Below are 24,904 nucleotides of genomic sequence, written 5' to 3' on the forward strand. Positions count from 1 at the left end.
ACTTCTGAGTAGTAAGATGAAATTAAAACCCTCCTATGAAGTCTCTAAATTCCCTTTACCACTCTTTCCACAAATCTCCTCTTTTTTCAACCCATGGCCAAAGGCATAAAAGAAAAGTGAAAAAAAAAAAAATCAAAGCAATTGTAGTAACACTTGTGATAGAAAATCTGACCAGATTGGTATGCGTGAATTTCATATTATCCTAAACCCCCATTATTCTCAGTGGGCAAATCTAGGGGGTTGTTTGAATGCCTGATATTGGAGAACTGCCAGACCATCCAAAGGGTTTCTAATGAGGACTCAGGGGCCCCGACCCTGGGGGCTCCAGGTCCCACCTCTGCATTCCCAGCTCCAGCCTAAGCTCAGGGGCAGAGTAGGTCCTTCATGGGAGGAAAAGTAACAACACCCGGGGGCATCTCAGGAGGTCAAGGCCACCCCACCATGAAAACCTCAGTAAAGAGGAGAAGGTAAAACTCACTCCTCCTCTTGAGTGATCTGTGTTCTTGCAAATACTGCACTAGCGCGGTCCTGTCATTTTAAATGTGTGCTTGCGTAGGACTAAAATGTATCACACACCTAACTTTCCCTCGAATTACATTTGTGAGATACCAGCCTGGGTGATTCTGCTCCTTTTCCGAAGTGCAGTGCAACCCTCCTTGCAGACTTCATCCCCCTTTCTAAGATGGACACAAACGACGACGGTGTGCTTCTCTGGAAACTATGCCAGAACATTATTCATCGGTTTGTTTTAATGGTTCACGGCCAACAACAAAAAAAAAACTTTTAAAATTTAATTTAAATTTTTAAAGCAAAAATGTGGCGTGAGAAAGAGCAAGGGCCTCTTTTGCTAAGGAGATACATAGTAACAATTGTCAGTGTCCAGGTGTGGGAGACAGCGCAGGATGCTCGCCCAGGCACCTCGAAGTGGCTTGTGCGTTCCAGGAAGAGAAGAAGGAATAGCAGGGTGAGCCGAACTCTCAGAAGGCGTTGGGATTGAAGTCTTCCCTGTGAGTCATCGCCCTCTGGGTCCACTCGCTTTGACGGGCTCACTTTAAAAGCTGACCTTAAAGGTCAAGTATGTTAACGTGTTACCCTCTTCGGTGCCCACTTTCAAATGGTCTTTAGAAGACGGAGTTTGTAGGAGATCTTTGGGACCACGTATTTAACCTGTAATCTCTTGACCACAGCCAGCCCGAGGCAAAGTAAACTTCCAGTACCGGCCGGCTCGCCTCCAGGGTGCTCACCTTCTCTCCTTCACTCCCACCAGCTCTCCACTGTGTTTGTCCTGAGGCCCCCTCTTCAAGGGCCTTCTGTTCTAAGGTGTGTGCCGTTAAAGCCGATGAAACAAATTATGCCACCCGGTTGGCAGTTAACCAAGGATGCTTCAAGGCTCAGAGTCTCCTCAGGAAAAGGAAGCAGGTATTTTTAGAGAGGTGGTAACTTTTTAGACCACATCACATTGTATTCTGCCCTTATAGTTTCCATGTCTCTGAGCTTTTATCCACATTGGATAATTCTGCATCCTTGACTTGGATTCTTAATTTTATCACGTATCCCCTTTGTAACACGTATCCCCTTTGTAACAAAAAGACAGAGTGATTTTCACCTTTGAGAGGTCTGACCCACCTCCCAAGGGAGAAGGTGCGTCTGAGGTCGGAAGCTTTGCACCAGCCCCGAGGTTACCAGTGCAGCCTCAGCCGTGGCCATGCTTTAACCGAATCAGCTAATACGTGGCCTGAGTTACAAACTTAAAAAGGAATACTTTCCATCCACGTATGGACATGATGATCTTTGGGAAGTTACTGGGGAGTTCTAAATGCCTGAGTAAAGTGCAATTACTCCCCACATGAGAGAGCGTAGCCACACTTGGCTACGCTGCTTCCTGGAGCACACCTAGGAAATACTGCATCTCTCTGAGTGGATGGTGGTTCCTTCAGACCAAGACTCAGGGCTTTGGGGGCAGGCGTCTCAATGGGACTTCACCTCCAGGGCCCGACATGGGCTCTTGAGAGGGGCTGAGTGGGGTACATTCAGATCTGTCCCTGGGAGGCTGCCGCACTGTGGGCCTGCAGAGCCCCTCTCTCTGGCATTACAGTTGAAGAACCAGGAGCATTGGAACCAAGAGGCCGCCTGGTGCCAGGTGAATGCCAGTGCTCCCAGGTCGGTCTGCTTGGGAGCCACCCACAGGGCTCTCCCGAAATCTCACCCCAGTTCCGAGGCTTAAAATTCCAGCTGTTGGCCCTCTCCCAAGGCCCTTCTACCTTGTCCCTTGTGTATACATGAGATTTGTTTTTAATTGAGGTGAAACTCACATTAGTTAAAATTAACCGTTTTAAAGTGAGCGATTCAGTGGCAGTTAGTACATTCACAGTGTTGTGCGACCAACACCTCCATCTGGTTCCAAAACACTTCCCTCACAACAAAATGAAGCTGAATACCATGGAGTAGTTATGCCCTATTCTACCTTCTCCCCAGCTCCACCAGTCTGCTTTCTGTCTCCATGGATTTACTTATTCTGGATATTTCATATAAATGGAATCATGTAATATATGGCCTCTTGTGTCTGGTTTACTTCATTTGGCATAATGTTTTTGAGATTCTTCCACACTGTAGCATGTTTCAGTGCTTCATTCCTTTTTTATGGCTGAATAATATTCTGCTGTATGAGTCTACCACATGTTGTCTCTTCCTCCATCTATTGATGAGCACGTGGCATTGTCTGCACTTTTTGGCTGTTGTGAACAGTGCTGCTATGAACGTTTGTGGACGAGCCCTTGTTTTCAGTCCTTTTGTTTGAGTGCAGTTTTATAGTCACCAGAGTACCTTTGCATCCACTCTCTTCCCAGTGAGGAAAGGCGTGCATTTTAACTGGTCTTATTACCCCAGATGGGGACTTTTTAGGGCCTCACTCATCAGCAAGAATCAGTTCGGCTGGTCAGGTCTGTTGGGCCTGCCGACACCCCAGGAAATCCAATGAGGGAGAAAGTGGTTTCCAGTTGGGAGGGTGCTTCCGGTACAGAGAAGGCTCCACGTCACTGGGCCATCCTAGGACAGCTCCACCTGGATTACGTCTGTTGCAGTCCTGCTGGTCAGTCAGGCACTGGCCTTCTTTCCACCTCTGTACAGCTAGGGGGTCAGCTCTCCCTCCCCCAGCATGTTTGCTGAGCTGTGCTCTGCATGGGTGCTGGAGTTATGAGGCTGAATCAGACAGTGCCGTTGCCTTAGAGTAGGGACCAGGTGAACGCGAGACGGATGGACAGAATATGAAGTCAGAAACGTGTGGGCACAGCATGTCAAAGGCCCTGAGGGGGCAGCGGTTAGTGACTCACTTTCCTGGGGGAGTTAGGAGTGTCTGGATCTTAAAGATGAGAAGACTTTGCTGGAAAGAGGGTAGGGGTGGTCCAGGCCTCAGGAAGAGCATGGGCCAAGCCTTGGAAGCAGCGAAATGCAGTCCTGTTTGGAGCCTAGCAAGGTCCTTAGCGTAGCTGGTGTCACGGTTTTGTGGGCTTGACCAGCAGGGCGCGAGGCTGGAAAAGCAGGCAGGAGCTAGGGAAGGGCCTCGGGGGCTGCATCAGGAAACCGGCGTGAGTGGGGACCGATGATGAGTGTGAGGCAGGAGACGCCCCGATCAGGTCTGTGTTTTGAAAAGATCACTTGATGACAAAGTGAATGATGAGCCAAACGAGGCAGATCCCCTCCATTAACGACTCCCGCCCCCTCCCCGGTCTGCCTTCTCTGCCATCCACCTGGCACGAGGCTGGCCCTGGACCCACACGCAGTCGGGCAGACGGCTTTCCTCTTCCATGCACACTCCTCCCAGCCTCCCTCGAAGTCCTGCTTTCAACACAGAGGGAGGTGCGCACAGCCGCTGATGCAAGTCAGTCCACACCGACATCTTCCGCCATCTCTCCCGGAAGCGTCTGAATTTAGAAGTAGGCCAACCTCAGACAAATAAGGGAACTGTCAAGGATGGGAACGCAGCCACACCGGAACAGGCCCAGAGGGAGTTTTATAAGGTTGTTAGAAAGATTAAATGAGGTCATCTGAGGGCCTTCCTGACACCCCCACACCATAGCTTCTCCTGTTCTGTCTGCACACAGTAACCCCCACCCCGCCACCATCCTGTAAGACTTTCTTTTCTTTTTTTTTTTTACTTTTTATTTTGAAATATTTTTATATTTAAGAAAAGTTGCAAAAACAGTACAGAGAGTTTCCGCATGTCCTTCATCCCATTTCCCCTCCTGTTAACGTCTTGCAAAAACATGGACTCTTATCAAAAGTAAGAAATCAACATTGGTACAAGACAACTAACTAGTCTACAGACCTCCTTCGGATTTCTCCAGTTTTCTGCTAATTTTACGGGTTTCTCTTTAAGTCGTGTGTCAAAGACCACGGTTGAGTTGCTCTCCTGTCCCCCTTACCTGTGAAGCCTGCCTCAGGAGCCCTGCCCTCCTTGGAAGCACTAAAGAGCGCAGGGGGCCTCCCATGGTCCAAAGTTGGCACAGCTCCATTTTGGCATTGGTTTGGGGTATTCCGCATCTTTTCACTACCCCTCCCACCCCCCCACAGCCCACCTACCCATCCTTTCTCCACCTTTCCTTCTCCCCGCTCTCAAAACCTACGTCGTGGGCTTCCGTGCCCCATACTGTCCAGTGCGCTTTTTGCATTTCCAGAGTTCTCTTCTTTGCTCACAGACCCAAGAAGTCTGCCCAGAAATTGTGGCTATTGACTCTCACGGTCACTGAGAAGGGCCGCGACTTGCACTGGCAGGGTCCCCTTCTCTTGGTTCACATGGTTCTGCATGGACACTCCTACTGCTGCCATGCTGGTGCCACTCACTCTTAGCCCCGTGTGACCATCCCTCATAAGCTCCTGCCCTGGGGAAGGGGGAGAGCCCGGAGGTGCAGGACAAGCTGTGTCTGCTTTTCCCGTCACGTGACAGTGAATTTGGAAGGTTGGGCTGGCAACGTGGTAACTAAATTACCTTGATGAGAAACACGAGCTCCCATCACAGAGCACCCTGCGTCTTGCCTTCACAGCAAGGGAGCTGGCGCGTGCTGGTGCCAGCGCTGTGATGGATGGCCAGGCCACGTGCCCATTCACCAGGCACTTTTCTTCTGCAGGGAACGCGGCCTCAGGCACGCTCGCTGCAAGTGCCCTGGCACTTTTGCTGCCTTGGCGCTTCGTGTTTTTAATTTGCTGAGCACGAGGACATCAAGGATGGAAGAAGTGTGAGCTGGAGGAAAGCATAAAGCTGATGAACGCTGGAGGAGCATTTGTTTCCCTCCAGCCAAAGCCAGCAGGAAAAATGGAAAGGATAAAAGGCGATTGTGACTTTATGCTTAAAAGAAAACATTTCTGCCACCCAGCAGACCCCAAAGCATCTTCACAGCAGAAAGTCCCTGTGAGCAGTGCCCGAACTTCTGGAACAAAACCATTGGGAAGGAAGCTGTACACCACGCTTACAAGCTCTAGTTGTAGGCAAACCGCTCTCTTCTGCTTGCCGCGTAACTTTGGACAAGCTCTTTACTCTCTCCGACCCTCAGTTTTCTAATCTGTAAAATGGGAATAATTGCACCTTCACCGTGTTCATTAGATTACTGTCAGGATTAAATGACTTAATGTCAATTTTATACGTAAGTGAAACTTAACAGTGCCTGGTACAGAATAAAGGCTCTTTATAAAATCTCTTGTTTATAATTACGCTTTAATTAAGCCTAATTTAGTTAAAAGTAGTATTGAAAAAAAGTAATATTGAAAAGCAGAACATCATTCCAGGTCCAACAACATGGTGTAATGGCTTGAGCTTGAATTTTAAGCTTAAATCCCAGCTCCATCATTTACCGGCTGTGTGAATTTGAGCCAGTTACTTAACTTCTCTGAACTTGCATTTCTCCCTCTGTAAAGTGAGGATCATAACACCACACAGGGGGCTGCTTTGAAGAAAGCATTTCACGCAGCACCCAGCACAGAGAGCGCAGACGCTTAATCCGGTTTGCTTTTCTGGTGCTGTGGTTCCCGACCCCATTCCCATCCCTGAGAGCTTCGTAAGGGGCAGGAACACCTACGCTGCGTCCCCAGAGAGCATGATGATGTAGGAGGGCCGAGCTGGGGCTTGCACGCTGGTATTTTCGCAGCTTCCAAGGAGATTCTCACAAGCAGCCAGGGCTGAGAACGACTGCCCAGCAGAGGACGTGACATGCTGTTTCTTTAGTTTGTTTTGTTTTTTATATCCGTCCCCCAAGAAACCGGCCAGCGTATCAGGAATTCTGGACCCAGGCAAAAATTTGGTACACCTGCGGCTCTAAGCCCTCGGTAAGAAATATGAGGCCGGGGCATTGCATTCCATTTTATTCTGGAGAAAAGTATTCAAAGAGTCTTTTTAGACTCTTGAACTGGAAAGGTGGTAAGAAGTTTAGCCTAAGCCTCACATAAAATATGGGAACTCCCAGTAGGTCGGGATTTATATCTGGGGTAATTCCAGGGTTTTGTCCTCCCAAGAGATATAAATTGAGGCCTTGAGAGCTTAATGTGGGGGAGGAAGACGTGTTCTCATAATGACACCTCAAAAATCCAGGGCTCTGCTAATGCCTGGGGGTGGAAGAGCGTCATCTGTAATGCAGGGGGTGGCGTGGGGGGCATTCTGGTCTCAGGGCTTCGGTTTCCGAGATCCAAGACTGGGTCATCGAGAAACTTCTTTCTCCCCATAGGTTTATGGTATTAGTTACCCAATAAAAGTGGGGTTAATTTTACAACCCAAGTAAAATTTAAGCCAAAAAGGCTTCACCATTACTCCAGGATTTATGAAAGTAAACATGTGGAGTGCTTGCAGGGTTTTGCAACATTAAAATTTCAGTGTCTTTATGTCAGGTGTATGATATATTCATTTGTATGCATACTTAAAGGTTCAGTTTTTAAGAGCTTTGCAGGACAAACTATTTTCCGGACTAAACTGAAGATGCTTCCCCCAGCTCCACCTTCACAATGACTGTCTTAGTGAGTAGGGAGTAGAAAGCAGCTGAAACTAGTGTCTTTTAATGGCCAGCTCGATCAGAGGTTTTTTCCACCTGGCCTCCTGTTATAGTAGCCTTCTAGACTCTTGAACCAAACTGTCAAGTTCCCACACTGAACCCCCAAGTGCAGAAGCCCAGGGCCATGTACCGCTGATCATGGTTGATTTTGCAAAGTAGGAGCTTAGTAAGTAATGGTCCTTTAAATAAATGCCTCCTTGGGTAATTGCAAGTCCTTTGATAATAATCATCTATGACCTCTATGTAGCTCTTTTCATAAGCTCTTCCGTTTCTTGATAGGATCCTCCTGGCTTCCACTTATAGGACAGAGGGGTCACTTAATATCTTCGTCTCAGATAAGAAAGCCATCACTCAGAGGACTCAGAGCTTGCCTAAGTATACGCACATGCTAGAGCCAGGAAGAGAATTTTGTTCTTCTGACTTTTGCTCTAAAGTACTTTAACTTAGGAAGAACCAAAGAGGAGAAAAGGCATGTTGCTCCGACGATGTATTGATTCCGGGAGGTCAACAGGGGAGGAGTGCCAGGGAGAACCAGCAGTGTGGCAGGTAGCCTTTTGCTTGGCTGTGGTCTGCTTTTGAGAAGCAGCTGGAGGTTCTGCGCTCCGTGTCTTGAGTTTATCATGGGCCCTGGTGGGAGGTTATGGCCTCTGTCCTTTCAAGCTGACCCTGCCGTCTTGGGTCCTAATCTCCAGCCATTTGCCGCTCTGTCACTAATCACGTCGCTTCCTGGTGTCCCCTCTCTTCAGAATAAAACCAACACACACCACACAGGCACCGTCTTTTTTTATTATTATAATTTGGAGGCAGCAAAATTTTTTAAAGATTATTTTTAAGAGTTTCAGGGGATCACGAAAGCAAGCATTCCATTGACGTTTTCTCTGGATTTCCTGGGACTTAGTAATGCCTTTGAGATCGTCGGGCGCTCGGTTTGCCCTGGACCCCTCTCTGCAGGGCAAAGATAAGCAGTCTTAGCAGTGAGGAGCCACGGAGCTGGGTGCCCTCTGGTTCCCCTCCAGCTGCACCCAGCTTCTCACTCGGGAACGCCCTAATTGACATATCAGTTGGAGTGGATCTTGGGGATAATGCGCCCACGCCTCCGTAGCCAATGAAGCAGAAATAATCTTGCTTAAAAAACACAAAACCGTCGAGCTTGTGCCCAGATCCCCAACTCATTTCCTCTTTACTCTCACAGCTACGTCCTCTCCCGGCCCACCACCAGCTGCGAAAATAAAAGTGTTTTCTCCCACATTTAAGGATGATTTTGTGCTTCAGCATGATTTTCTAGGGGTGAAGTGGACTTGACCAACGTGACCAGCAGATGTTTGAAGCAATGGATGGAACCCAGGTTAAAGTCTTGACGATACTGTGCCCGACTTCGCCCCCTAGCGACTGTTTCGGGCATCGCGCAGTCGGAGCCCACTGCCTGTGTATGTGCTGCGTCCGCTGACGTCTGTGCTCTGTTTTCAGAGATGAGTACGAAGAAGATGGATTCTGTCAGCCGTACCGGGGGATTGCATGTGCAAGATTTATTGGCAACCGCACTGTCTATATGGAGTCTTTGCACATGCAAGGAGAAATAGAAAATCAGATCACAGGTAGGTAACACCAATGAAATTATATTTATGCCTTGAGTAACTATTTTGCTCCCCCAAAGTTTTCTTGAGCTCTTCTCTCCACCGAGGGTTAGGCTAGGCGTAGCACACGTGAGTTAGTGGTGGAGGCCCCCTTGTACGATTTTGCGCAATTAGTTCTTGGACCTCTTTCATTAGTGCCGTTGCGATGCCCGTGTGCCTGGGACCCTTCTAAGCCATTAAAATTTGCCTTTGAGAGTTTCGAATAAGGTCGCCAGCTTTAGCAAATAAAAATACAGGACGCCCGGTGACGTATGAATTTCAGATAAACAACGGATAATTTTTTAGTATAAGTACGTCCCAAATGTTTATCTGAAATTCAGATGTCCTGGGTGCCTTGTAGTTTATGTGGCAACCCAAGGATTTAAGAGAGGCAAGAACAAACCAAGGCAGGCACAGAGAACAGCGAAAAGCCCAGAAGTGATGTCCTGTGAGGAATGTGAAGGAACTAAGAGGGGGCTGGGGCAGCTGTTGAACCTAGAGAAGCAACTATAGGAAGATGTAGTTACCACTTCCTGGAGCCCTCAGGCTTGCAAGAGCAAGGACTCTGAAATTCCAGAGAGCAGAAGTGGGACCGATGGGAGGAGCTGTTGAAGCCACATTTCAACCTGATATGCGAACTTTTTTACAAGGTAGTCACAAAAATAAATGGGAGTTCTGATATAGATATTGGGTCACCCAATTATAATAATCCTCTCTTGGACGTTTTCAATGGACATCCGCTTACTGGGAAGTATTATAGTTAAAAAAAAATCTATTTAATTTTGTTTAACCTGGCGTTTCCCAAACTTGTTTGGCTGTGGAACTCTATTTTTCAAACACTATTGATATTCTACAGAATTAATGTCCTGAGGAATGTACTGTGGGAAAGAGTGCACCAACAACCTCGCAGGCTGCCTTGTGAGGTATAAGCTCCTTGTCGATGGGGGGCACAGAGGTTGCCTGGTGCTCTTTTTGTACACGGATCCCATCCCGACCGCTAACATTCTGTGATTCACACTGGAACAACTTAGTTGTGCTGTTTAAGGAGTTCCAAGTGAGTTGCCTCATTTTCAGAAGATGGAATAGAAAGTCTCCAAGCCACAAGGAAATTAAACAAGTTCCCAGCAACTCAGAGGCGGGACCCAGCACTCAATCCTGTGATCAGGGTCAGCCACCGCGTACGGCGAGTTCTGCCCCCCAGCTGTCCCATGTTTTGGGAACCTCACCAAACTCATAAAAAGTGCTGGATGAGACACACAGTTCTGTTGCTTTGTAGTAAAAATGAAAAATACATTGTGCTTTAACCTAATTAATTCTTTTTATTAGGAAACGGTACATATGTAACTTAATCCTGCTTTTTTAACTTTGTAGTCAAAAGGATTTTTTTTTCAAGCCAGTGAAAGTAAGCTGCTTGGACATCTGAAATGAATCTCCTTGCCTGGGCCCCGTCTGTGTGAGCCCCGCGGATTCCTTCCCCTGTGTGTTTATAGTCGCTATCTGTTGACTAGATAACCAGAGGAGATAAACCCACCCAGGAGTTAATCTCTGTGTCTGTCTTACAGCTGCCTTCACCATGATCGGCACCTCCAGCCACTTATCGGACAAGTGTTCCCAGTTTGCCATCCCCTCCCTGTGCCACTATGCCTTCCCCTACTGTGATGAAACCTCATCCGTCCCCAAGCCCCGTGACCTGTGTCGCGATGAGTGTGAAATCCTGGAAAATGTCCTGTGTCAGACAGAGTACATTTTTGCCAGATCCAATCCCATGATTCTGATGAGGCTGAAACTGCCCAACTGCGAGGACCTCCCCCAGCCGGAGAGCCCCGAAGCTGCAAACTGCATCAGGATTGGAATTCCCATGGCAGATCCTATCAATAAAAGTAGGTGGTGGCCCCTGGCCTTCTGTGCTGACTTGGGGGCCAGCAGCCCCCCCAGGCACAGTGAAAACTGGACCTTGATATACCGTAAGGATCCGTGTTAGTGTCAGGTTACCTTCTGGTGGGTAGTACCTCGTGGGGGCTGAGCCTTCAGTGGAGGGCTGGATGCCCACCTTCAAGAAGCTTCATGAAGATAATAATTTAAAAATATGGTTGCTGGTTCCTCAGTGGCTTAAAACAGAACTACCATATGACCCAGCAATGCCACTCCTGGGTACATACTCAAAATAATTGAAAACAGGTGTTCAGACAAAAACTTGTACACGAGTGTCCATAACAGCTCTAGTCACAATAGCTAAAAGGTGGAAACACCCCAGATGTCCATCAGTGGATGAGTGGATAAACAAACTGTGGTACATCCACATAATGAAATATTATTCATCCACAGAAAGGAATAAAATCCTGTACATGCTACAACATGGCAGAACCTTGAAAACATTGTGATAGTGAAAGAAACCAGAGAGCATTGTATCATTCCATTTATGTGAAATATCCAGACTAGACAAATCCATAGAAACAGAAAAAGATTAGTGATTGCCAGGGGCAGGGGGCGGGGGGAGAGGGAGTGACTGCTTAGTGAGTATAGGGTTTCCTTTTAGGATGATCTAAGTGTTCTAGAATGAGATAATGGTGCAGGTTGCACAACGTTTTGAATGTTCTAAATGCACTAATGATAAATTTTATGATATGTGTATTGTAGCACAATTTAAAAAATATATATATATAGATGGGGCATGCTTCCATCCTCTATCCTCTCACCACCATCAACAAGAGACTGTTCCTCTGTATGTTTCCCATTCATCTAGAATTAAATTCACTGGTAATTTTTAATTTCCTTTTGGTAGTTAATACTATTTTGTTAGTAAAATAAGGTAATGCATCTAAAATGCTTAGAACTGTGCTTAGCACATAATAATAGCAATATCGTCATCGTTATTAGTTATTACTATCATCTTATCATTAGCCCTCTCAATCTCCGTTTATCTCGGCTCAGCCGATTTTTGCATCCCTTTCTGTGGTCACCTGGGAGAAGTACTTAATAGGACCTGCGTCTCCAGGCGGTCCAGCCCCTCGGCACAGATGACCCTGACTCCTGTTAGAAACCCATACTTCACTGCCCCTCATACACGTTTTCTGTGAACTGGATTCTTTATCACACGGTGCATACCTAAGGCCATCAAGCAGAAATGGAAAGAACAGTTCCGCTTGAACCCCCTCTGAACCATCCCCTGGGAAGTTACTCCTGGGCTCCCAGCTGCGGCCCCAGTTCTAATTTTTTCTGTGTTCAATATTAAAAATACTTGTGGAGGACTGGTTTTATTCCTGAAGCATAAGCTTTAAATCCTCCCAGGAATGTAGCCACACGGCTGCCCTGGGTCCTGGTCCAGGGAGCAGGGAGACGTCGCGGCCCCGGTCCCCCAGGGCGGCCGTGGCCGGCGGGGTCACGGCGCATCCACCCCCAGGAGCTGCTGGCTGGGGGCTCCAGCCTCTCCTCTGTCTCTTTCTCACTTTGGCCTTTTCTTTTGTGTTTCTCAGATCACAAGTGCTATAACAGCACAGGTGTGGACTACCGGGGGACCGTCAGCGTGACCAAATCAGGGCGCCAGTGCCAGCCGTGGAATTCCCAGTACCCGCACACACACACCTTCACCGCCCTCCGCTTCCCAGAGCTGAACGGGGGCCACTCATACTGCCGCAACCCTGGCAATCAGAGGACTGCCCCCTGGTGCTTCACGCTGGACGAGAGCTTCCAGTCTGACCTGTGCGACATCCCGGCGTGCGGTAAAGAGCAGTTGTTGTCTTCCACCCCTCAGTCAGGGTGAAGGGTCCCACTCCCTCCCCTTCCCTTGGGAGAATCAGACAGGCGCAGAGGGGAGGGCGTAGCGTCTGGTCTCAAACTGTGTTTCTAGGATAGATAAACCTTGCTGTTTCCACGTAACACACCTTTTGGTAGCAAAGCACACTCTCGAGGAGTGAACTGCTTTTATCCTGCAGCCATTGTGTTGGAGGCAACAGAGGCGCAGGTGGAACAGCTTATCACAAACATTCACGCAGAAAAAACCTGCCCCACAAGCATCCGTGTCCCAGGGCGCCACTTTAGCACAACAGGTGTATTGGAAGCAGAAAGAGAACTGTTTTCCCTGTGTCCTCGGAACGCCCACCAGGCAGCATAAGTCCGTAGCCATCACTCAGTCCCCCCGGGCCATCTGGATAAACTGTGTCCTGTGTCTCATCCTTTTATATTGCAGAAGTGTAGAAAGAAAATGAAATTCCTGGTCGGTTTGTTCCTTTTTCTAGAAAATGTTTGGAGGGTAGGAGAAAGAGAAGGAAATTGTTGGTGAATCCTGGAGTTTGGGACAATTTTGGAACTGATGGACCTTTCTGATCCTAGTTCTCAGAGATAATGTGAGCTGGGTTCCCCAGGCTTAGAGGGAGTCAGGATGTCACTGCTGGGAAAGGCACAGCAGCAAAATGGAGACAATAATGAAATACACCTGGAGTTAACTGTGGGACTAAATGGGTTGTTAATGGAAAAACTCTATGATGTCTGGAAGATAGTCAACGTTTAATAAATATTATCTGTTATAGATGTTAATATCAATATATAAGGAGGAATCTATGATCATTAATATATAGTCTCCATACATAGAGGAATGCTGGCTCTCAGGTTAGCAAATGTTGTTTGAGAGCCCGCTCTGGGGTGGGGAGTTGAAGGAGGAATGAAATGGGATTCACGTTATCATAATCACAACGCAGTGTGTATGAGCCAGCAGAACTTAGCACACATGTTATGGAGCAAAGAAGAGGAAGGTAAAACATATAGAGAGGTCCATAAGAAAAGGGGATAAAAATACTAAAAGGAACCCTTAGTGACGAAAATTTGGGAACGTGTTATCCTACAAATTCATTCTTACGAGTTACCTGTTACCATATTGTCTTCTTCTGCACACTGGTTTTCTGGATGGTTAAATGTGCCATTTTGGAGAAGGACATGCCCAGACCCTGTTGTGTTGCTGAGATTTGCAATGCCTTCCTATACAGCACCAAGAACAAATTGTGAAGTGAACTCTTCCAGCACCACTGGTGGAAACTTCAAAGCAAATTATCTTGTGTTTTTTCAAGTGGTTTCTGCTTAATAATTCATGACTTTTCCCACATGCTGTATTCAGCATTAATAGGAAAAGAATAAAAATAAAATGTAGATTTATAATCTTTTACTTACTTGCCCCATCCCTTCTCCTAAACCAGGTAAGGAGAGCTAAGGATAAAAGCACTACTTACGAGCACCTTCCATGGGGTTCTCGCAGGCTTTGTGAGTCCACATGCTCACACTGTGACAGGCATTAGCTACCCTATTTGCTGATAGAGAAGCTGAGGCTCAGAGAGCCTCAGAGTCACCCAGCAAGTGAATGGCTGGTCCGTCTGACTCCAGCCTCATCTTCCTGCTGCTCTGCAGGGGTGTCTCAGGATGCTGATGAGTGTCCTCAAGGAGACCAGATGAGTTATATTAAGGAAGAAACATGTTGTTTACTCCACTCTGGGTGAATGCCATTGTCCTGTAAGGTGACTTCTGACCCTTAATTTCCAATTGATGCCCTAGCAGAAGTAGGGAGGTAATTTGCTCATAAACTGGAAGATTTGTTGATAATCTGATTCAAGCTTTAGTACAATTAGTTTAAGTCAAGACTCTAAATTATACCTAGAAAGTGTTGGTTTTCATTTCAACGGCTTTCCTGAAGCAATCAGACCGAACACACGCTCTGAGGGATGAAAGACCCCTGAACAGTCTTTCGGACTGTGGACAGAGAGAGAAGGATCACCTGCGTCTGCCCTACACCTGCTGTGAGCCGGCTGGTACTCTATGCTTTAGGCATTCATCCCCATTTCAAACCCATAGCCAAATTGTGGGGTGGGTATTATTAGCATCTTCCGCTGAGGTTCAGAAGGGCTGAAGGACTCATCCGAATCTCGCGGCTGAAGGGGCTGGACTGGACCGTGAGCCCTCATCCATCTACATATGGCTCTGACCACAATCAAAGCTCATACTCCTTCCCAGACACTCTGCCTTCTCCCATTTAAAGATTCTTCAGAAATAACTAAAAGAATGCCAATAGCCTCAACCTCTGGATTCCAGTATTCCGATTCCCATAATATCATATGACATAAAAAAATGTTCTTTTGCCAGTGAAGAAATCCATCATAGTATTACTCAGTATATTATTATAGCATTAATCAGGGCCGCGATGTTGGAAACCCTCAGAATATTTCTTTCTGAATATCAATCTGCCGGGGACGCAGTTAAAATTCTGAGGACTGGTTAATTCTACTCATGTGAGAGATAAATTTAGATGAAAGCTAAATTTAGAGATGACAAGGCAGTTTTCACCACTTACAATAATTTTTTTTAAAAAAAGAACATTTTCATTTCATTTTGAAAGAAAACAGTTCCTCTTGAATTCTTCAGGCCAAGCCACAGATCTATCCATTAAAGGAACAGGCTCCTTGAGATGCGATCAATAAGAAGCTGCTGAGAGGCGGGCGGCTCCCCAGAGGGAGCGACAAGAAGAGCAGGTCGGCGTCAGCTGTCCGTCCAGGGCAAGGCTTCTTGTCATTGCCCCTCGACAGCCCACCTCTAACAAAATAATTGCAGTAGAATCCTACTTTTATAACACTTCTTTAGAGCACGTGATTTTTTTTCTCATTTCATCCTTACAAAAATCATGAAAGATAAAGTAGGAATTTCCTGCCTTCTTGGACCATCTGGGAAAACCAAGGCCCAGGGAAGTGGTGGGACTGACCCAAGATCGCAAATTGGTTAATGGAAACCAGGTCTCCTGTCTCTAGGGCCACTCGCGGCTCTTTGTTCTGTACCAGTGGCTCTCTAACACAGGAAGTTTTGCCTTCCAGGCAACATTTGGCAATGTCTGGAGATGTTTTGGTCATCACAACTGGTGGGGTTGGAGGGTGCTACTGGCAGGTACTGCGTAGAGATCAGGGAGGCAGCTAAACACCCAGAATGCACGGAACAGCCTCCACGAAGAATTTTCCAGCCAAAAGCGTCAATAGTGCCAGAGGTGAGGAACCTTGAGACTGAATAGGAATTATATGATTTAGACTATAGAATATGGTATGTTGTATATAAATTATACAGTATAGACTATAGACTAACAATAATATTAAATAGCAATTGCCATTTATTGAGTGCTGACAATGAGCCAAAGACTATGCTAAGAGAGTGTGATGCATTCTCTCTTGTATGACAGTTCTGTAACTCTATGAGTTGGGTTTTATTCTACCCAAGAAAAGAAAACTGAGACTTAGAGAGGGTAAGTAGCTTTTCTGAGACCACATGGTTCATAAGAAGGGGACTCAGGATTCAAACCTATAGCCAGTCTTTTAAACTCGGTGATCTGTGTATGTGTGTGAGTATGTTCGCGTGTGTAGACAGACAGGTAGGTAGGTAGGTAGGTCGATGGTAGATACTGAGAATAACTTTTCATCTTACAACGAGTCGTGAGCTTGTGGAGCAGATTTGAAAGGAATCCTTTTCCTCTTCCCTCCCGAAGGGGATGGCGTCTCCTGGGAATGTTCCCGCATTCTTTAGTTAAGTCAAAGTTAAGGAGATTTCAAAATCTCTGTGGGGTTTCTCATTTTCCTACTGATAACTTTTGTTTTCATTTCAGCTATGTAAGGCTAAAAGAAGTACAGGCCTAATTAAATGCAGAATGTGAGCATTTGTTGTACTTTCTGGAGGAAAGGCACTGGACAACAGTCTGCTGCGGATCATTTTATCTGTGAACTTTCACTCTAAGATAGGAATAAAATTAAACACAACCAAATATGTCCTCTGTGAATTCCAGGAATTGGCTGGGCTGGGACCGCGTGCATGCGCCCAGGCTGTGTTTGAAGAAAGAAAAGGAGAAGAGATGGTTTAGACAGGACCTGACCTCTCATCCTTCCTGCCTTGTCTTCCCTGTCGCAGGCGTCTAACAATTAGAATGGTTAACTACTCATTAAGTCACTCACTGAAACCAAGATGTGTCAAGCTTCTTCTCTGTTTCAGACTTTGTGAACAAGCGAGATCAGACCTGCCCTCGTGTACTTACAACCTAGTAAAAGAACCAGATGGAAAAGTGTGAATCGCGTTAAGCACAGTCATATCGTTCCCTACAGTCATGTGTTTGCATTTTGAGGATGACTGCTGTCTGTTGGCTACTGTGCTAAGTTCTTTACACTGGCATCTGGCCTAGAACTTAGTTGACTCGCAATAAAATGTGTTGAATTAGTTAATCCTCATAATAACCATAGGAGAAAGGTATTATGTCCACTTTTACTAAAGCCAAGATTCAAACCAGGTCCACCAGACTCGAGGTCCAGCCGTCTGTCCATCATGCCATGGCTCGTACTTGAAGAACAAACTCTAGCGTATTCAGAGGAACGAACATTCCTTTATCATTTTCCTCTTCCCTTTGATCATTATGAACGCTCTAGGTCTTTGGGCCTCTCTCCATTGGTTTTCTCATTCGCAGCCCCCTGGATGCACGAATGGAGCCCTGAACCACAGAGACACCGACTCTGAGAGTCCGGGGTGCTCCACCTAGCCTCTGTCCGGATGTGCACTAGCTCCCTCAGCTGCTCCACCCGGGCCCTGCAGGCTTTGCCCTCCTCCCGTTAAGTCAGCTCTCCTCCTTCCCAGCACCCCGGCCGCAGTCCTCAGAGCTGGCCATCTTCCCTGAGATCCTGCCTGCAAACCTTCATTCACCACGCTCTCACCTCCAGTCTCTGTGGCCACCTTCCAAGCCAAATACTGTGGGTTGGGTGGAACCGAAGTCAAAAAAGAAGCCTTTGCCTATGTTCCTTCCAACTGGCATCCAGGCCCCCTCCCAGGTCCACAGTTCACCATGGCCCTTATCACTGCCTTCCTCCAGCTCGGGGCAGCACCGGGGAAACGTGCCTTTCTCTGGGAGCTCCTCTTGCGGTGATCTGGCCATTTTACTTTGGCTGTGTTCAACCGCACCACTTAGGATCTTTCTCTCCCCTACTCATTGAGATCCCCTACTTGTTTCTTTCGTGAATTGTATGGGGAGGAAGATCCTTGACCCTGTTGGTGTTTCCGTAGTCAAATCTGGCTCTTTATTTCGCTCTGGATCAAGTCTTGAGGAGGCTAGCATGTCTGAGAAACCTAACAAAAGTCTCCCCTTCTACCCAACGTGCAGAACTTCCAAGCGGCAGTATTGCTTTGACTCCTAAACCAGCTCCACCGCGAGTGCCCACTGATAAGGAAAGGGGCAGACCGCGTGGCTTCATTTGGAGTTTTCACACCTGGCCTGTTGCTTTTGTATTTCCTCTTAAGTCCCTGGCTTTCTGTGGCCGCCAAAGGGCGCATTGCCCACTCCTCTGCCTGCGTAGCCCTGACTTGTCCCGTGACCTTGCAGACTCCTGCTCTGCGTTCGGCTTTGTCACAAGCCATTTTCTGCAGCGTGGTGGTTTACAGTTCGGGGCAAGGCAGATGTTTTCCAGATTGCGAACACTGCAGTTTTTAACTCACTCTGTCAGCAGCCTTCCCCCAGGTTCCATAGAAGACCTGTTGTAAGGCAATTTGTCTTTCAGCCATTTCTTCAAACCAGAATTGAACATTACAGTGCACTGGATGGCGGGGAGAGGAGGGGGAGGGAACAGAGTGCTGCTTTGTGTGGCTCGAGGCTCTCCGGAGAGTCATTTTTGTGCTACAGAGATTTTCAAGATGTACTTTACTCTCCAGTCTTTATACATTTTCGACAAAGTAGGGAAGAATCGTTACCCAAAACTTATAACTAAGTCATGTTCCATAAACATTTTTAACCATAAAATCATTTTCTCTCAGAGGTTTTTTTTGTTGTCCCCAATGTACGTTGAGTCGTTTACCCAGTGTGTCAACCACTCCAGCAACAAGCTTTGGGAAGCCCTGAACTCTTTGGGCCTGTCGCCATGCCCATAGGAAGTGGTCCCTGTCATTTTAACCCTTTGGTGCAGAATTCTGATATAACACCACAATGATTGTTGCTGTTGGCTTTGTATCAGTCAAGGTTTTGGCAGGAAAGAAAAGGCACAAGCAGACAGACTAAGGAGCATTTTATAGAGACTGTTTATAAAGGTGTTGGCAGAATTAGGGGAAACCAATAAGGTGCAGGACCCGGGACTAGCAGGAGTCGAAGCGTTGCCATCCTAGGTCTGGAGGGTCCAGGGAACCGTGAGTTTCCTTGCCTCGTGGAGTGCAGGTGAGGCTGAAGAGAGGGCTGTCCAGAGGCGTGGTCATTCGTAGAGAGAGGCAGCCGACCCTCTGCAAGGAGGGAGCCAGGGGACCAACATGGCAACCATACTCTGTTCTTGCCCTGGCACTTCCAGCCCTCCCACCTGCTGAACTTGGTGGGAAGCCAGAGGGCAAAGGTGCCCATTGGTATTGTCCATAGAGATCAGCCTCAGCACAGAGCTGGGCAGAAGAGGACTGATCCTGGATCTGGTGGACTGAGGACGTGCCGGGAAAATATTCATCCCTGGCTTTGAATCAGTTGCTTTGTAAGCGAGTCAAAGTTCAGTAGGGGCCTAAATAAGGTGTGTCAACTCAGTCTATAAAGTCAGAGAACCTTAGGAGGAACCAGAGGAGTCATCTACCCTCTGCTTGAACATTGCTAGAGACCTTGAGAGACAGGACCATCTCTCCTCCCCACAGTGGCTCTGGGATGGCTCCCACTGCTCAAAATTGGCTTTGTAAGCCAGAAACCCAAACTTGTATATGAAATCTCCTGATTTTTAAAAAGAATGTTGGCCACTACTTCAAATTAAAAAACAAAAACATGCCTACTAAGGAACAAGTCTGCCTACTAGATTGAGGTTGTAGCCTCTGGTATAATTCCTCATTCAGATTTGAAGACACTCATCACGTCCTTCATTTGATTTTCTCTTTGGTCTAAGAGCAGGCAGTTCTTCCATCCTTTCCTTACCCATCTTCCTCATCCTCTGCATGTTTCTCGCTCTTTCAGAGCCCTTCTTAAAAACATGGCTCTTAGAATAGAAAACCTCTTTTGGTGTCTTTTAACCAGAACAGGTGGAAGAGGACTGTGATGTTCTTGCTCATGACTCAGTGTTGCCAGTGGAGGGTATTTCGTTGCTCTAAGTGCCAGACATGAAATTTTTTGAAGCAATTTCCTCTGCTGTGGCTAGGTCCGCCTGAGCCTTCAAGTCTTCATAAACTTATTAGTCTTCTTATGTTTGATTTTTTGGTTTGGATTTAATAGATTTGCTTAATCATGAACTTCTCTAAGCAAAGACTTTAACCTAACTGCCAAGTTATCATATTTATTTGTAAAATTTCCACTGTTGGTTTCAGGTCATTATTTTAGCCTGTGTTGTGTGAGCCTCTAAAATTTTACGTCTGTAATCAGTTGGGTATCTTTCCTAGATTCAGGCCATTTTCAAGTTTGATGAATGTGGGATCATCAAGTAGTTGATGATAATGTTGAACAGGCAGGTTCCCTCAAGCATAGCCACCTACAATTTGATGTTGAGTTGTGCATTAACACTGTTAGGGTACAGGCATATGGTGAATTCTAAGTCCACCTAATGACGTTGTGGTCAGACCCTCCATCTATTGACCATAAGGATATCATGAGTCGCTTGATCAAATGTCTTGCTAAAGTTTAAATGTGCTTGGTCTACCACTCTAAAATAATCCTATCAAAAATTAAAGACTTAATTTTATAAAACCGGTTGAGTTTGGCACTTAAAAATTAGCCCAATTAAAAAGTGGACAAAGGATTTAAATAGACATTTCTCCACAGAAGATATACAGGTGGCCAACAAACACATGAGAAGATGCTCCATATCACCAGTCATTAAGAAATACAAATTAAAGCCACAATGAGACATGACCTCACACCCGTTAGAATGGCCACTACAAAAAAAAATCTATAAAATAGGATGTTAGCAAAGATGTGGAGAAATTAGAACCATTGTGTGCTGTTGGTGGGAAGGCAAAATGGTGCAGCCGCTATAGAAAACAATATGAATGTTTCTCAAAAAAGTAAAAGTGGAACTACAATATGATCCAGCAATCCCACTTCTGGGTATATATCTAAAAGAACTGAATGCAAGATCTCAAAGAGATATTAGCATGCCGATGTTCATTGCAGCATTGTTCACAATAGCTAAGGGTGGACACAAGCCCATTGGTGAATGAATGGATAAAGAAAATGTGGTATATACATACAGGGGAATATTATTCAGCCTAAAAAAGAAGAAAATCCTGTCACATGCAACAACGTGGATGAACCTTGAGGACATTATACTGAGTGAAATAAGCTGGTCATAAAAAAGACAAATATGGATGACTCCACTTATATGAGGTATCAGAAGTAGTCAAATTCATAGAAACAGAAAGTAGAATGGCGGTTGCCAGGGCCTGGGGTGAGGGTCAATGGGGAGCTGTTCAATGGGTAAAGAGTTTCAGTTTTGCAAGGTGAAAAAGTTCTGGAGATCTCTTGTACAGCAATGTAAACACAATTAACACTACTGAAGGGTACACATAAAAATTGTTAAGATGGTAAATTTTCTTCTGTGTTTTTTACCATAATTAAAATTTTTAAATTAAAAAGAAAAGATTAGCCCAACTCTTCCCTTTCACAGAGGAGAAAATTGAGGCCCTGAGAATTTATAGAAACTTTTAGCAAACTCATGTGGATTCCAGTTACAAAGGTTTTTTCCAAGTGCTCACAGATGAGTTACTGTGGTTATTGTAGTTAAAACATTTTCTGAAGAGAACATTTTTAATCACTATAGATATCACAGTCTTTTTAAAGAATTCATTCGAGGATACATAAGGCAACAGATGATCTCCTCAGTATTTCTATCGCGATATGAAGAGGGTGCAAGGCGGGCCCAGCACGCCAATGCGCGCCTAGTTACCTGTCTCTCCCTCGCTCCCAGGCATGTGCTCACGTATTATGGGGCAGATCCCTGGCTGCCACAGGCCCGCTTATTGTATAGTTTTCAAATAATAAATGGTAGCGATTCCTGTTTGGTTTGTATGGTTTTTAAAATTGCTTCATACAAGATCATAATTTAACTTGTTTAATTTTCTTTGAATTCTAAGGTTATGTAAGATTTCTTCCAACCTTTGCCGTATTTAAGATCTGAGCATTTTCTTATTTTAACTCAAAGTAATATCCCAGATGATGTTTCTCTTTATAAAAGTACCTCTTGAATGAGAAATTATGTTTACCTTGCTTTAAGCCCCAGGATAAGAAAGAAGTATTTTCTCCATTTTATTTAATTACTAATCAAAGTATTGAATATCAGTGTAAAAATAAAAGAGGAATGTCAGATGTGAACTGTGATACCAAACTGTTGATTTTTAAAAGGAAATTAATCAGGCAGTCCACACTAAATTGTTGGTTTCAAAAATCCCAAGCATTTAACTTGATGTAACTAATATGTGCATTTAACTTTAAAACGGTTATTCCAAAGTATTGAAAATCTACACCATTCTAATTTTCAGCCAATTGTCTTTGCAATGCATTGGAGCATTCATTACCTTTTAAAGTGAATAGGAAGAATGTCTATCGTTTTAACTTTTTTCATTTTAGTAGTATGTCCCCGCCAGATATTAGCCCTCATTGAGAAGGAACCTTGAAATCTTAAGGAGAATGATAGAAAACAATTCCATAGAGTGTTTTAATTTTCATTAGTAATATGTTTCAAAAGCACAGAAGCATTGAAGGCAGCAGGCTTGTCTTCCAACCCAGACTCCGCCACTTTCTAGCTTCGCCAAATTATTTATTCTTTCTCAGCCTCAATTTCTCTTCGGGTCAAATCAAGATAACTTCAAGTCCCGGGTTGAAATGATGCATAAAAACGCTAGGACATTAACAAGAGGTTGGGCAAATGTTAGTTTTCTAATCTTCTGTGAGGAAAGTTAGTTGTTCTGTGGAATGTTTTTAGATTAAGTTTTTTGAGCCAGACTCTGACTCGCCTGCTGGCCGAATGCAGAGAGCCGCGTGGGGACGTTAGCGCATTCAGTCGTGGGCTTCGAATAGCCAGAATTTGTTTCCCGTCACTTCCAACATGACCGCGTCTTGTTCTGCCTGACTATTTGCCTTGGCAAGAAGACACCATGCTCGTTTGCGTCTCCTCAGCGTAATCAGCAGGAGCCAAGTCTGACTGTACTTAAAGGGTTTAGCTTCTTGACGTTTGTTCTCGGGCAGCCGCCGGGGGGCTTGGTCCCAGGCCTCCCGTCTACCATCAGAGGCGTTCTGTGGATGATCCGATACGGAACGAGCACAGAATAGACTCCTTTGTTTCCCAGACAGGTGAGAGCCCTACTTGCTCTTGTTGCTAAAAATCTGGGCCAGAAAAATGACTAGCGTTACATTGGTACTAAATTAGCTTCATTCCTTTTGTAATCATTACCCTCGTAATGATTTCACTGAAAATCCAAGAATAACAAGAGGAATTCACCTCCCTAGAGTGCTTGGAAATTTGAACGTGTTTTATAATGTTAATAAGAATCATAGTATCCAACAACTGTGTGGCCCTTTTTAAGTTTCCCAGGTTCTTTCATGAACGTTGTCTCTCACGTGAGCCAAATAAGACTGAGAGAGCAGGTACTATTTACTCCCCCTGAATAAATGAAGGATGGAGGCCAGAGGTTGTTTCTTGCTTCAGGTTGTTTAGAATTCCCAGCCCAAAGCTTTGCTCCTGGATCCTTTCCTACTCTAAGGGGAGGGGTGACACTGAGTGACCGAGTTGGAACAGGTGCTACAATGGACTCTTTCCACGGTACTTCGTGTAACGTTACAGCAGTCCTCGGAAATAGGTACTGCAATCCCATTTTACAGATGAATTTGCTCAGAGCGACTAAGTGCCTAGGAAGGTTACGTAGAGAATGACAAAGGCAGGCATCAGAGGTCTCTGACGGGTCCTTTATTCTGTTACATTGCCTCGAAAGTGTGTACATGGATAGAGAGAGAGAGAATCTGTCTGTCTGTCTATCTACCGATCTGCTAGGCCCTGTGGTGGACACTCTTCCATGTGGTTTCTCTCTGTCCATCCGCCCCCCCACAGGCCTGCAGACAAAATTGTTACTAGAGCACCTGAGTGGCAGTTCCTCAGGACTAGACTGATTGAATGGCTTCCACGGATGCCCGGGTTCTGTTTACCTGTGCGGGGTATGCAGCGGGGCATTCAACAGCAGCACCTCCGGCAAAGCTTCCGTGTTCTTCCCCACCTCTCAGACCTGCCTCGTCCTTCCACCCTCTGGGAAACAAGAGAATCCTACCAGGAGAAAATAGGTGCAAAACCACAGCCTTTCTCGAATTGCTGGCAGTGTGGCTTAGTAGCTAGAGCAGGGGTGTGATGCCATACGACAGGGAGGAGGCCCAGCTTTGGAATTACTAGCTGCAGGTCCTTGGGCAAGTTCTTGCACCTGCCTGTCCCTCAGCTCCCTCCCCTGGGAAAATGGGGATATGGATGGCGCCTGCTGCTGGGGTTGGTTGTGAGGATAAAGTGAACGAGTTAATGAAACGCCTCACGATGGTACCCAGCCCATGTTAATATAATGGCTGATGTGATTTTGTCCCAGTAGAAAACACTCGATGAATATTGAAACTTATTTTTATTATACTCAATAAGCCGCTTTGACCCCCCCCCGAAGCCACTCTGAGGGTTAACCCACAGAGCACAGTCCCCAACTCCCGGTTTTGGTGCCCCTTCCTGAATTCTTGTGTTGAGTCTGTTGCGTGGGGAGGAGGCAGCGTGAACAATAGGTTCCCCAAGAAGAAGTGTGCAAGTGCAGACCATGTGTGGCGGATCCTCACTCGCACACACTACGGAAGCTCACTACGTAAGGGGCTTGTTGGGTGTCTGCACCGCCCTATTCGTACTTCCCTTGTAGCACTTCCAACAACGTATTGTAATTATCTCTTTTCTGTTTTCCTTACCAGACCATGAGCCTGTTAAGGGCGGAGGGCGGGTCGTATTTAATTTTCTATTCCCAGGACCTAGTATAGCGCTGGGCAGTGGTAGCATTTGTTTATTGACTTACCGAACAAGTGGGAGGAAGAGTGAATGGATGTGTGGTTAATTCTTTGTTAGGTAAATAGTCATCTCTGAATTCTGTGTCAATCTGAATTTTCACACTTTGGATTTTCTTAAAGCAGAATAGCTGATGAGGTTATTGGTGATGAGGGCATGTCATTATGTAACCCCTCTAATTACTGTCCCATAATTCTTGTGTTTGTTTTACCGGTCAAATAATTCATTAATGATAGTGTATGCCCAAAATGTTTAG

General features: G+C 45.8%; 1 protein-coding gene across 3 annotated transcripts in view; it reads left to right on the forward strand.

Moving 5' to 3' along the window:
- ROR1 (receptor tyrosine kinase like orphan receptor 1) overlaps positions 1-24,904 on the forward strand; it is a 356,964-nt gene that overhangs the window by 313,311 nt on the left and 18,749 nt on the right. For all 3 annotated transcript variants that reach the window (XM_046645640.1, XM_046645642.1, XM_046645641.1), the window contains 3 exons: positions 8,499-8,626; positions 10,207-10,524; positions 12,118-12,363. In XM_046645640.1, the coding sequence (XP_046501596.1) occupies positions 8,499-8,626; positions 10,207-10,524; positions 12,118-12,363 (692 nt within the window). The remainder of the gene's footprint in view (positions 1-8,498; positions 8,627-10,206; positions 10,525-12,117; positions 12,364-24,904) is intronic.

Source organism: Equus quagga, chromosome 18 (assembly GCF_021613505.1).
Source record: "Equus quagga isolate Etosha38 chromosome 18, UCLA_HA_Equagga_1.0, whole genome shotgun sequence".
In the NCBI taxonomy this organism is placed as follows: domain Eukaryota; kingdom Metazoa; phylum Chordata; class Mammalia; order Perissodactyla; family Equidae; genus Equus; species Equus quagga.